The sequence below is a fragment of the Alligator sinensis genome, unplaced genomic scaffold, assembly GCF_000455745.1.
Source record: "Alligator sinensis unplaced genomic scaffold, ASM45574v1 scaffold400_1, whole genome shotgun sequence".
Classification (NCBI taxonomy): Eukaryota; Metazoa; Chordata; order Crocodylia; family Alligatoridae; genus Alligator; species Alligator sinensis.
In genome coordinates, this window is record NW_005841897.1 from 4,168,092 (window position 1) to 4,181,753 (window position 13,662).

Below are 13,662 nucleotides of genomic sequence, written 5' to 3' on the forward strand. Positions count from 1 at the left end.
GGGGGGGGTTGGCTCCTGCCCCTGCATGCACCCCAGGAGGGCATGGAGGGCATGTGTGCCCCCAGATCTGCATGTGAGGCAAGGGCAGGCTACTGCTGCAAGCTCGAGCTGGGGCACCAGCTCTGGGCTCTTCCCAACAGGGGCTCGGGCCAGTCTGTGCTTAGGGTGGGTGGTGGCAGCGCTGGGAGGTGGGCTATGTGTGGGGCTGCAGCCATCCCCAAATTCTCCGTATCCCCCTCCCAGTGCTGCCACTGCCCATCCCAAGCTCAGCCCCAGCCCAACCCCCCACAAGGAAGAGACCAGCGCTGGCCCTGACCCCAGCCCCATCCCCCGCCCAACAGCGGCAGCCTGCCCTTGCCCCCTGCACAGATCCGGGGCCACACACCCCCATGCCCTCCTGGGGTGCATGCAGCAGCGGGAGTCACCCCCACAAATGAGCAGTTGGGGCTCCATCCCATACTTCACCCTGGCTGTGCAGTGCCTGCCTCTGCCCCAGCCCCACTCCCTCCCTCACCACAGGGACCTTGATCTGCCCCCCGCACACCCTTTCCCTCCCCCACAACAGACTTACTAGCCAGAGGCTGCTCTCCAAGCTTCCCATCTGCATATCCAAATCAGATCAGTAGTGGCCAATATGGCTCATTAAAAATCAGCCACTGGTATTGGCCCAAAAATTCTCTATTGGTGCACCCCTATTTACAAGTCATGAAACAAAAAATTGGAGCCGGAAGCTTTTTTTTAAAAAACAGTTACCACTAGCAGACACGAAGACACCTAGTCAGCATCACAAATCAGGTCACCAAAGCATCGAGCTTGACTATGTCTCCTCTATGCTGGGCCCCAGAGCTCCATTGAAGAGCCTGCCCCACTCGCTCACTTCCACCCAGCACACACCAAATCTCAAAAATTAGGTAGCATAAGTGGTTTAGCTTGACCATGAGTATGATTAGAGCTGCTCTCAGGGTCTCTGCCTTGGGTGTGCCCCAAGCTGCTGTAAGTTAGCTATACTGTTTAATTTCTGGAGCTTGGCACAGGCTGAGTGGGTAAGCAAGCTTCTCAGTGGCACTTGCAGGCTCAGAGACAGCATACGCATGTCCTTAGTGATGGTCCCTTACCTCCCCATGGTGCTTTACAGACAGTCAGTAACTTATCCTCAAAGCATCCCCATGAAGTATTATCATTTCTATTTTACATACAAGGAAAAAAACACAGGAAAGTTCAGCAGCTTTCCCAAACTCACCCCTTAAATCAGTGTAGGAGGCAAGAACAGAACTCAGAGCTTTTTGGATGCTACTTGGATCAGGAGACCACACAGCTCCCTCTTTCCACAGCAGTTTACTGCCAGGGGAACACAGGACCCGACTGCTTGGAGCGGTATAGTGACTTCAGTGGCATGTGCCTTGGATGTGGGCATTGCTCTCAGGGACCAAGTGTACATCACAAGTCCTTTTACTGAGGTTCAAAATGGAACTAACACAGCTTCAGTGTAGTCTGCAGGCTGACAAATGTATTCCACGCACCAGCCCCCTGGCAGGACCATCACTAAGTATTGAGAGTGATACCACATAAACAGAGAACAGAAATGCAATTATAGAGAAAACTTTGGAGTAAATAAAAGCTCAGATATTTGATATGAACCCAAGATCACTAAGACAAACTTCATATGTATTCATTCCAGTTATGACGATTACTTGTAATAACCCACGTGACACATTCAAGGCAATAGTAACCATTGCATCATTTTCCAGATGGCCTTTTGGACATTATGTAGATCAAAGCCATCATGCAGATCAAGTCAAATTCCTAGCTTTCCCTTCATGATACTAAATATATAAAAACATTTTAGGCTTAATTCTCCAGCACTCTGCAGTTTGTATACTCATAGCCCAAAGGCAAAATGCTACCAAATCCAAACAATGCAGTTTACAACAATTCTGCAGCGGCACAGGTAATTTCACTGGTCCCCTAAACCTTGTGTATCAACCCCTTGGATTCAAAACCTACCTCTGACACTGACTTGCTGGGTGACCTTGGTCAAATTACTTGCCTACTCTGTGCTTGAGTTTGCCCACCTGGAAAATACAGACAATAATACTTCTGTCCCTCCCAGGGAGACAATGAGTCCATGTTCACTAATGTTTCTCAAGTGCTTTCAGGCATATAGACAAAAGGTGCAGAAAGAAAGTCATTTAAAGAATCTTCTAGAAACAGAGGTAATAAAAAGACCATAATGTTGGAGATGTCTTATAAGAAGTCTGCAGGAAGAATTGCAGACATTTGTGAGTGCTTAGTACTGCAGGGCCTCTAGTGGAAAATGGCTAGACATTTCTTACTAGCCAGCTGTGTACATTAAGATATGTTTAAAAGATCTTACTGAAACACTGGAAAAAAAATAAGAGCAAACATGCTGATTGGCTTGGGGGTTTCCTTTAATTTTTCCAGCATTTCTTGCTAGCCATACTGTTCTTCCAGAGATTCAGCAGCAGGTGAATTTTCAACCTCACCTGTGCTTTTAATTTATGGCCAGAAGGTCACCAGCACTGTGGTCTCTCTTGCAAAACGTCATACATCAACCTTTGCTTTGGCAGTGCTGTGCTGGGCACTCGTGGAATAACAGCCTCAAAGGGTTAACGAGCAATGACTGCTTTGAGCCAGCCAGCCACTGAGGTTGTATGTTGTATGAAGCAGCAGGTAACCCATCGTCTGAGGTAGGCGATGCTGCAAGGATTCGTGTATCCTAAAAGGGAAGGCGTGGGTGCAAAAAAGTGTCAAGATCAAGCAAAGTGGGTGGTGGGGCTTGGACTGACAGAGGATTGATGCCTGTTACTGGAAACAAGACTATATCAGCCTTCATAGTTTAAATGACTCAATCTGTGTTTGACAACATGCCTTAATAGGCAGAGGCACCACACGACTGCTTTTTAAAATACAAGAGAGAGGGAATGACTTAAGAGATCTGGCAGGAGCCAAAGGGAGTGTGGACAGGAGCGTTGCAATGTGCCTTACAACACAGCTCTGCTGGTGTCCCCGAGATCTGGCCTGTAGCCCCCTGCTATTCCACCCCTGGGAGCCCTCCCTACCCCTTCTCTGCCAACACAGCTCCATCTTGCCCTCACACTCCCTACTAATCAGGCCAATTCACTCCCACAGGTCCCTCAAGGACTCCAAAGAGTTGGGCAAACTCATCTCACTGGTGAGCTTCGATAAGACAGGCACGGCAATGTTGTGCCAGTAGCTGTGAGAGAGGGGAAAGGAGGACAACTGGGAAAAGCCCACAGGATCTTTAACAGCCCTCTCTGCCTTCCTGAGAAGTTGCGCTCAGGTCCTGAGACAGCTTGTTCATAGCGGCAGTAAAATGTACACAAGCCCCACAGAGCTTGACAGCACTATAAACACACCCTCATGCCACTTTCCCTAAACAGCCCAGGCAACCCACCAGAGGGAGAAAGGGGGTAGATGGTGAAAGCAACCCACTGGTCAAGTGGTTCCTGTCAAACATCCCAACCAGCACAGGCTTCCATGCGGAAAGGGAAGCTTCAGCGTTGCAATTAGGCACTGCCATGAACCCAGCGAGCACGTGCAAAGACCCTGATGGCCGACAGCTGGTGCCAAGAAATAATGAGGGATTTCTCTTCCTTTCCTCCCCAGTGAACTAAAAGTCACTTAAAAGGAAAGTGCAGGCCAAGATTTAGGACAACTCTTCTGCCTCGTTCAACATTTACATTTCCGACAGCAATTTAACATTCAAGCCCCGACTCCTAGCGAGGAAATTCTGATTTTTGCAGTAGGGCAGCAAGAATTTCTGTCCTGATCCTCACCGGCTTCACCCCATTTGCCATGACCATGCTTACTCACCCATGCATGCTCTACCTCCCCTATGGGCAGATCACATCATGTCACCAGGATTAAAAGGCTACATAACTGCTGTGTCCATTCAAGTGACACAGTCTGTTTGAAGAGAAGAGGGGCTTTACTCATCACTTGGCCGGCGAGTGGCAGACTGAGCGGGACACTCTCTCAAGGTCCTTTGCCCTGAAATTTACATCCACTCGCCTTATTTCCTGGAGTGTGGCAATGCTCTTTCTGAATTTCCCCAAGAGGATCATTACTAGGAACTGGGGCTACGCTGCAGAATCTGGTTTCCAAGCCCCAGCAACTCACCAACTGCAGAATAGTTTGGATGTGGGGTCTCCAGTCCAGGAGCTGACGCAGGGATGGGGGAAAAGGGCAATTTCAGAGTCTTATTCAGAGTCCACTTGGGCTCAGAACGAGTGGCTATGGGGGCCTCACAGGCACCCTGTTGCTGCAGGCTCCAAAGACCCTCTTCACTTCTAGCCTCTGACTATTTGCACCACCCAAGCCTCTTCAGCTCCATCTGTAGCACTGGAATAGGGACTGGAATAGGGACTATAGGACTGGAATAGGGACTGGAATAGCCTGTTCCTTATGTGCCTCACTCCAATGCCGTCTGCACTAACAAGGAGATGAGAGGAAGAAAACTGAAAGGACCATGAAGATAGTACTCCCATCTCACTCTGGGCACAGTCCCTTCAGGTCAGGTTTCAAGCACACCAAATCCAGCACAGGTAGCAGCACTTGCACCAACCACTATAATTATCCTCACACCTTCCATCAGCAGGAGAGGCGCTTAAGGTGCATGCTACATCACTTCCCTCCTGATCCCAGGGCCACTATGACAGAATAAGCCCCACTTACTCCCTTGCGTGGGGCACTGCAGAGATTGCTGATCAAGCAGAAAATTGCAGTTTGGAGCGCACCAGGGCCTGGCTCTAAGGGCAACACTGAGAGGAGCAGTACTCAGGTTCACCCTTGACAGATCTATTCTGCCTAATTGCTGCTCTCTGGTCTGCCCAACTGGGAGAGATTTGTTGCGTCAGCAGCAGTCTCATCAGGAAAGAGTCCACAGAGACCTGGCCTTAGGGCTTGTCTTCATTGCAAAAGTGACTCTAAGTTTGCACTTAAGCCACCGCTGTCATGAGCCAAGCCAGGGAGCCCATGTACCAATGAACAATGCTCACAGTGGCTTGGTTCACAGCATGAAGTGACTGGACTAGCAGGGGAGGACTTGGGCCAACTCCAGCTGCTGCATCCCCGTTGCCTCAGCAGCTGTGCCAGATTTAGGCTTAAGCTACTTAAGCTACAGTTTGGGGCCTCACAATATGAGGGGCCTCTACATAAGAAAAAAAACCCTGACTCAATATCAAGTTGTATAATAATCAGCTGGTAAGTAAAGGAGATAAAGGAGATATGAGAAAAATGACTCTCTAAATATGAACATTTTCATTCTAATATGACAAAAATATACATACATTGTATTATTTTTATCATATGGGGCCTCTTAAACTGGACATAGTTTAGGGCCTCAACATGTCATAATCCGGCGCTGCTCAGCAGCACTCAAGCTGCAACCTCAGGACAAGCCAGCTACATCAGGCATAAAGCAACACGTCACACAAGCCAGGGTACGTGCAGATAGGCATCAGGCCAGCACGGCACTTAAAGTAACACCTCAAACTAAGAGGCATTTAGAGATGGAAAAAGCAGGTGAGAGAATGGGCTCCATCTATTCCAAAGGCAAAGGTCACACCGGTAGCTAGAAGAACGGCGAGCTGGAGCTTGGTTCAAACAAGAGCCGAGAAACCCCAGAATTCGCAGTGCTCTGTGCTGGAACATCCCTCCGCGCACACATACGTCAGCCCGGCACTCACAGGTAGGAATCCAACCAAGTCGGGTACTGGTAGCACTGCGGCCCCGACAGCACGGATTTCTGCTGGACAGTGCGTATCCAGGGTCCTGCACTTTAGCAACAGAGCAATCAGACAACTCTACAGGTGTGGGCCAAGGCAGGGCAGAGGGATGACTGAAGTAACACCCAGCAGGATGCAGGAATCTTACAGGAAAGGCAGCAGGCACAAAGTATAATTGTAAGCACGTCTGGATGGGGAGCAGGAAAGAGAGGCAGGGCAGCCACCGAGTCAGACACATACAGTCTTTGGTCCCTCTGCCGAGAAAGTCAGAATCATCCCCACTGCTGGACATGTGGACCCGCTCCCCACAGGAAATACTCTCCAACTCATCACCTCAGGGGGGGACAAGAAAAGGGGGGGGGGCCAGCCACTGAGTCAGACACATACAGTCTTTGGTAACCTCTGCCGAGAAAGTCAGAATCATCCCCACTGCTGGACATGTGGACCCGCTCCCCACAGGAAATACTCTCCAACTCATCACCTCATTTTACACATGCCAAGCAACCTTAAGAAGAAAGACTGGATTCAAGTGGAATGCAGAAGAGAAAGGGTCCAGAGGCCTCCATCTTTGTCCTCAGATCCATGTCTGTCTAATGACTGAAAAAGTGCTGTCTGTGAGAAGGAAGAGGAAGAGCACTGACAGTGGTTTTGTCTGGCCAGCTGTAAGCACACTGCCTAGTCATTTAAATGTTAGAGCTAGTAATGTAAATATTTGGAGTGGTTCTGGGGTCTGAAGCCTCCCTCATTGTCTTTGAATTTCCAGCATATCCCAGGCCAGGGTTTGGTTCCTGCTGCTGCTGCCCGGGGTCTATTCCCCTTTGAAATGGGCTATTTAGCCCGTAGGAGGGTAGAGAGGAAACCAGGGTGAACAGGGGAAACAGGCAAACTGGGACACAACCTAGGCTTCAAGTCCCATTACCAGAGGCAGTTCTGCGGGCACCTGCTGGGCTGAAAGAAGCAGCTCCTGGCCTGGCTCAAGATAAAACAAGTTGCTCCAAGGGTAATTCTACTCATTTGAATAGGTGGGAGCCAAAAGCTGGCAACTACAGTGAGCCGACTGGGAGATCAGCTCCAGGAGGCACGGTTCTAGGCTGGGCTCTGGATGGCTCAGAACGTGGCGACGGGGGCACTCACAGGCACCCTGCTGCTGCAGGTGCCAAAGACCCTCTTCACTTCTAGCCTCTGTCTATTTGCGTGGCCCAAACCTCTTCAGATCACCTGTACAGCCCTTGGCCTTGCCAGCATCCGATCATCTCCCATGTCTTAGGGCAATGCTGTGCTTGCCATTGCTATCCTCACCCCCAACTACCAGGGCCTCCCCTGCTATGCAACACAGGAAGCTCCCAGGCTGCCCTGGTGCCAGAGAACACTTGTACTCTGCCCTGTAGTTGCTGCTGGCCCCCAGGGGCAAGAGGGGGGACCTAAGCAGTTAGGACTAGAGACCCCTGGATGATCCTGTATCCAAAGTAGGGCAAGGTCAGGGGCTATTCCCAGAGTCTAGCTCCCACAGTCACAGAAAAAAAATCTCTTCCCCCTTTCCCTCACCTTCACAATTTACTGATTCTCCATGAATTACCTATATGCCGGGAAAAGATCCCGCCTGCTCACAGGTCTCATGGCTTCTATAGTTGTCTGTGCTACTCTGTCAGGAATAAGCGTTGCTAGAGGCTGGGATCAGAGACCCAGGCTTAAGCTAAAATTGGGCAAACCAATCTGGTGGGAGGCAGAAAAGCCATGAACAGTTCCTCCACTCAGAGGAGGCTCCGCTCTGGTCCTGTGAGGTCCAGATAGCTGCCCTCCAGGCCTTCGCAGGCACCTGAGAGCTGGAAGCAGCACTGCTGAAATACCATGAGCCAAACTTTTCCTTTGTGTTTCTGGTCAAGACAGGGCAGAAAATGCAGAGAAAGATCCTTCTTGTAAGAAAGTTTTAGTTCATTACTTCAACCCCAGGTCACCTAACTTCTTTGAAGATACATCCCAACTTTTGGATGCTTCTTCAGATACCACCTGTGACCCTTCAGAGAAGTGTTCAGCATTAAGCAGACCTGTATCCAAATGTTCTCTACATCTGAGGTAAACTTAAACCAGTTCCCCTAACACTCCTGCATGTTACAATCAATATGATCACCATCAGGCTGCACCTCAGAACAACAAGAGAAGCACCGTTCCCTTCTCCCATTTGGTGCAATTCGTCCCAATAAAAAAAAATATATGGATAAGAAAAATAGGGAATAGAAGTCAAAAAGCAAATCTGGTTTTGCTGACCGCGGAAACCCAACTTGGCTGTATTTATGCTGCTGCTGCTCACTCAATGAGCCACCTCCCCTCCAGCCAGCTGGCTGCTTCCCTGTGCAAAATGTTTGCTGTTTTGACAAGAAGTTTCCATGTCCACCATCTTTCTGTCTTGGAGTCAGAAGGCTGTTAAGAAGGCAGAGGCAACATTCAGCAGTCCCTGAAAATCTTTCATTTGAGGATTATATTAAAGCCAGTAGCTGATCTCTTAGCATCCTGCTTCCCCTGTCAGCTGGGGAGGGGAAATGCTAGCATTAGGCATCTGTGAATGATGTCCCGAGTACAAAGGAACTTGTTCCAATCCTATTTCTCAGGGTACAGTGGGAAGTCAAAAGATCAGGGGCTGGCTATACCCAAGAGCCTCAGCCTCTGCCCTAGCATTTGAGCTGCCCCAAGATGCATCTGAAAGATTTCTTACCATCTCCTTCCCTGTAAACTTGCCCAAGGACCAAGATAATGGAAACTCTACTTGGGCAGCCCCAGTGATCCACACCCACCATGATCCCAGATGAATCAAAGCCCAACCCACAAACCTACTGCTCATGGCATGCAGGTGATCAGGGAGAAACCCACACATTTTGACCAAACCAGACTTGGGCCCAAACAAGGTAATGTTATGAAAACCTTGGACACATCCTCTCCTTCTCTAGCTTTGTACTACACTGATTTGAAGTCGTGTTGCCCCCAGAACACTGTAAATATTCCTCTGGCATGTCGCTCTCTAATATTAGCCTCGTAGCTGATTCTCAGCATCTGCAGCATGCCATCAACAGCTGCTTGCCTCGTGCAACGTGCAAGAGGAATGCCTGCGCCAAGTGGCAGAGGGACACATGGCTGGGGTATGCATCCACAGGGATTCCAGGCATTTGCTGAAGTGGATATTAGGGAAGTGGGTGGGCTGAAGAAACCCACTTGAGTCAGATTCCTGGAAACCCCTGGGATCTATTTCCAACTTGGATCCCTTGCGACAAAAAGCCACCTCTTATTCTCTTTTACCCCCCAAACCACAACAGAATCCATTCTCATGGACGGCCCCTGATCAGCCAGTTTGTGACAAGAACATTAAGGGTGATATCATGTCACAAAGGAAGGTGCCCTGGAAGGGGGGGGTGCATTTGTAAAGGGGAGGGCTGAAATAAAACCAAAAGTTCAGAATGAAGATCTCTTGTCACAGCCTGCAAACTGCTGACTCATACAATGCCCGAGTCTAGCCAACTGTACTGCACTGTATTGTAAAAGCCCTTACTTCTGTGAATAATTGATTCAGATGTTTCTTGCTTTCTTTTACAACAAAAGGAATTCTGCTCTATACAGCAGCAAAATATGTAAGCAGCTCCTGTCCTGTGTTGGCAGCTAGGGGCTACCCTACTTTGACCTGCAATCCCCTCAGTATTCACAAGCTCTGCAGGACTGGGCAAAGCTCACCTTGAAAGAGGCAGCAATGAGGGACTCAGGTAGAGCGCTTCCCTTTGAATCAGTGCTGGACCAATGCCCTGGCATCACACTGCTGGGCACAATGCCGCTGGGGGTGCAGTTTCTCAATGAACTGCAAAGCCAAGCAGCCACCACGGGTGGTGACTGCAGCTTGTACTGTATTTTCTGTTAGAGCAGAGTTGCTAGCGGCAGCATCCTGCCCCTGTTCTGACTCCGGTAATTACATTCTACTTCTCTGGATTACCCTGCAATTTCAAGCCGTTATGAGAACATTTCTCACTTGGAGTCATTTAGCACTTATGCTCACCAGAAAATATTATGTTTCAACATGATTACAAGCCAGGAATGCTAACCAGAATTGAAGGTGAGCAGAGACAAGGACAAGATGCCTGCAGTATCATGTCTGCTCCCTCAACTTCAAGAATGTCTAATGAAGAGGAGTCGGTGTACTGTTTAACAACTGCTGCATGCAACCCTACAGCTGACTGCATTTCAGTGGTGGGTATCTTTTCTAAAGGCCATTATTTATGAGGCTTAATTTGACAATGTTTGCATGGAGCTGTAAGATCCTCAGACGAGAGGCATTATGCATACCCAACCCATTAATATTCTATCCCTAGTCGCACTGAACAATTCACCCCAAGTAACTGAAGAAGATGTAATTGTTAATACTACTAATTATATCCCCCTTCAGTGGGCCCTCTTCTTCCAGACAATGCAGCCAGCAGTTTGATATAGTAAAGATAAGCAGTGTTCCCAAAGAAGGTTTTGGGACCAAGACAAGTTCAAGACCCCCTCCCTACCTGCTGTCTTCATATCACTTGTGGCTCCTAAACTTAGGACCGTGAATGTCCTAATTATGTTTCACCGTTTCAAGCTGCAGTAATAAATCTGTGATAAGCTACAGTGCAAAAAGAAAATACAGTATGTTTTAGATAAATCATTTGTGACCCATTTAAAAAAATATAATCAGCTTGTCCAAGCATGTTATACTATAACCAAAAGCAGACAGATTAGGGCAAGTGTGGGTTTATACCTACAAAGAAAAGTAGTCAAGCAGTTCACAGTCATCCTGTATAGCTTAACCAGAAGAGTCTCCATTCTGAGCTGCTTATACATCTTTATTTCACATATTACTCAAAGCTGAGCTAGCTGCAGTTCAGACCCCTGGTGCACTGCAGGGTTGGCCAGACCGTGGGGGGCTTATTTTGTGCTACCTCTGGGCAGGCCGAGACCTTGATGATGTTAGCTGACAGAAGCAAGGCTGGAGAGTACTGGCACAATGTGTGGCTCAGCTAGCAACAAGAGGATCTCTTCAGAAGACCTGCCAAAGCCTCTGAACTCCGAAGTTTATTTACAATGCTTGTGCATAAATCTTGGCAAATGGGAGACCAAATAATGGGTAGGGGAGTTTGGGGGGGAGGGGTGGAAATCTGTCGGTGCTTATTCAAGAAGACTGAATTCTTGCCAGTCGCATTAAAGGGGATTAAAACCTTCTTTACTCTACCTGTTAGTCCAGTGAATGCTTATAGATGAATGCACTGCTGCACAACTCAGAAGAGATTATTAACCCCCTCCACCAACAGCGCTGCACTGGGAACAACCCAGCACCATATTCCTCCCTAGGTCCGTTGCAAGGAACTGGTGCTCCTCTGGCGCTTGCGTTCCCCTGGCTTGGACCCTGGCGCTCACTGAACTGGAGCGCAGCAACATGTGCTCTTTCCCCCAAGAGACCGCATTTATAGGATGCTCACGCTGCTCAGCAGCAGTATGGCCACCGCACAGTGCTGGCCCACTACACGTGGCAAAGCTCCCATGTCTTAATTGGTGGCTTGCAGCATTATCCCAACATCCCAGCCCAGGACCTGCTACTGTACCTCCTGCAACTTAACTAGTTTGAAGTGAAAACCTCAGCCCCGAGCCAACAAGGAATTCAGGAGGCCGGGGAGGGAGGAGGCAGTGTATATGATTACTGGAAGACTGACTGCACTGCCACTTGCAGAAAGCTTCCAGTTCCTAGACGATCTTTAAACAACGACTTCAGGGTGTTATCTAATGGCCAAGTCTTCCCCCTTGGCCTTGGGCCATGTCAAGCAGGGATGCCTACCCAGAAGAGACAAATGTTACACTCACTACTCCATGGGGTATGGAGAATAATTGGTGCTGGCACTACTATGGTCTCTTCTTGGCATCCTGCCATGGACGTGCAAGAGGTAATTAAGCTGTGAAACAGTAGCCTGGACCCCTGGTCCAAGGCTATGCCAGAACTTTTGGCCACAGACACATCCACAGCTTTTTCTTGGTTTCTCTCTGCACGCAGCCAGGAGCTGCCATCAAGAAAACATTCACTCTGGGGATCAAAATATTCTCTCATTGTCGGGCAGCTTCTTGGCGTGGAGGAACATACACATTCTTGAACAAACAGCCCTCAGGCTCACAGCAGGGCCTTCATCATCCTCAGTTGTTCTCCAAGTGGTGAATTACTTCACTCTTCAGAGATTTAAATGCATTTGGGGGGGAGGCAAGGAGGAGGCTTGTAATTACATCAGAATCTGAACACAAGGCAGCAGGGAACTGTAGTACAAGTCCCTGAAGGACAATGAAGGCATGCAGTGAGGTCAAGAGTGGAAAGTGGACCCAGCATTTGGGTAACTTTTCTCACTCCAAGTCTCCACTAGCATGGCATGGAGTTTGTAACAGGACTCAATTTCCCTCCACCTCTCACACAAAGCCTGCAGTAAGACTTAGGCAGACAAGGTTCCTTGGGTGCACATGGCATCTTTTATTAGACCATCTAAATAGTTGGAAAAATTGTTCTTTACAAGCTTTTGGGCACAAACACCCTGCTTCAGGCACAGCAAGGGTCTGCTAGTGTTTGTGTGCTCTCCTGGGTGGAAGATTTATGCCTCCTTACCCCACAGGGCTCACTGAAATGAAGACATGCCCCACACTTGTGAGGACAAGAAAGGATCTTAAGATGAAGGTATGAAACTGGGACTCAGGAGACTAGGGTCCAGCTCCCAGCTCTGCTGCGCACATTCTGTATCAGCCAGAGCAAGACACGTCATGCCTCAGTTTCCTCGAGTATGAAATGGGGATAATGATGCTGCTGTGCCTCACCGCACCGCAGGGGTCATAGGACTCAGTTGATTAGGAGTGGATGATGCATTCAGATACTGCAACTATGAAAGCCACAGAAGTAGCTAGGCAGGGAGCTCCAAGATCATTGTTTGTCATTCTGGCTTCTCAGGACACTGCCGTTTCTTGGTTTTCTACAGACACTGTGAGAAGGTAGATCGTGCCAGTTTACGAGCAGCCTTCATGCTCCCCATAGGACTCGCTTTCCAGGAGTCACGCCAGTACTGAGAAATAGAGCTCCCCTGAGCGTCAATACACTGGTCACGACTGTGTTCTCAAAGCCCAGTTCCGATTAGGGCCCTCATCCTGTTTCGCCCATCTCCGGCCCGCTCACCTATCCGACAGGAGCGCACGCTTGGCTGGGATATTTATTTCTGCTCTCCCAAAGACTGAGCATACTGGGCACGCGCCCAGAGCACGCAGTTAGAAGGCAGTCATCCAAACCCTCCCACGTGCCTGAAGGGTCCTCCAGGAGAGATCCTCCTCTCTAGGACGCTCCGCAGGGGAGCAGCCTGCCACAAAGCAGTGATACGTATCAAGCAGCTGAAACCGCACCAGTCTCAACAAGGCGCTTCCTACAGCGGCTCTAGCTAGAGACCTTCCGATGCTGGCTCTTGAGCCCCCCGCGGCTAAATCAGAGCAGGGCAGATCAGGAAGCGGGCTGGGAAAGCCTGGCTGCGCGGGCCCAAGCTGGGATGCAGAGACCGCCGGAGCACGGGGCAAACTGTGCTCGGCCTCACCCGCATTAGGAGGCCCAGCCCAAAGCTCCTGGCTGGGCAGGGAGCAGGAGGGCACAGCTAGGAGCTGAGTAGCAGCGGCATAACAAAAATACACGGCATGGAAAGCCATCATCAGAAATCCCGGGGGATGCAAGCGGGCCGCTGGCCAGGTCCAGGCACCTCACTTTTTCCAGCCTCCCCTCCCTCCTGCCGGCCAGTGCGGGGAGGAGGTCAAAGCCTGCACATCTGCCCTCTGCTCCCCCGTGCCAGGCACCCTCCCTGCTCTCTCGGCCAGGAGCAAAGCGCCGCTC

General features: G+C 49.6%; 1 protein-coding gene across 3 annotated transcripts in view; it reads right to left on the reverse strand.

Annotated features, from left to right (window-relative positions):
- Positions 1-13,662, reverse strand: part of SEPT9 (septin 9) — a 238,179-nt gene that overhangs the window by 116,212 nt on the left and 108,305 nt on the right. The window contains exon 1 of one of the 3 annotated variants that reach the window (XM_006018335.3): positions 10,298-10,395. The exons of the other annotated variants lie outside the window; for them this stretch is intronic. Within the exon in view, the coding sequence (XP_006018397.1) occupies positions 10,298-10,310 (13 nt within the window). The 5' untranslated portion in view covers positions 10,311-10,395. Of the gene's footprint in view, positions 1-10,297; positions 10,396-13,662 lie in introns of those variants that run through there. 3 annotated transcript variants of the gene reach the window in all.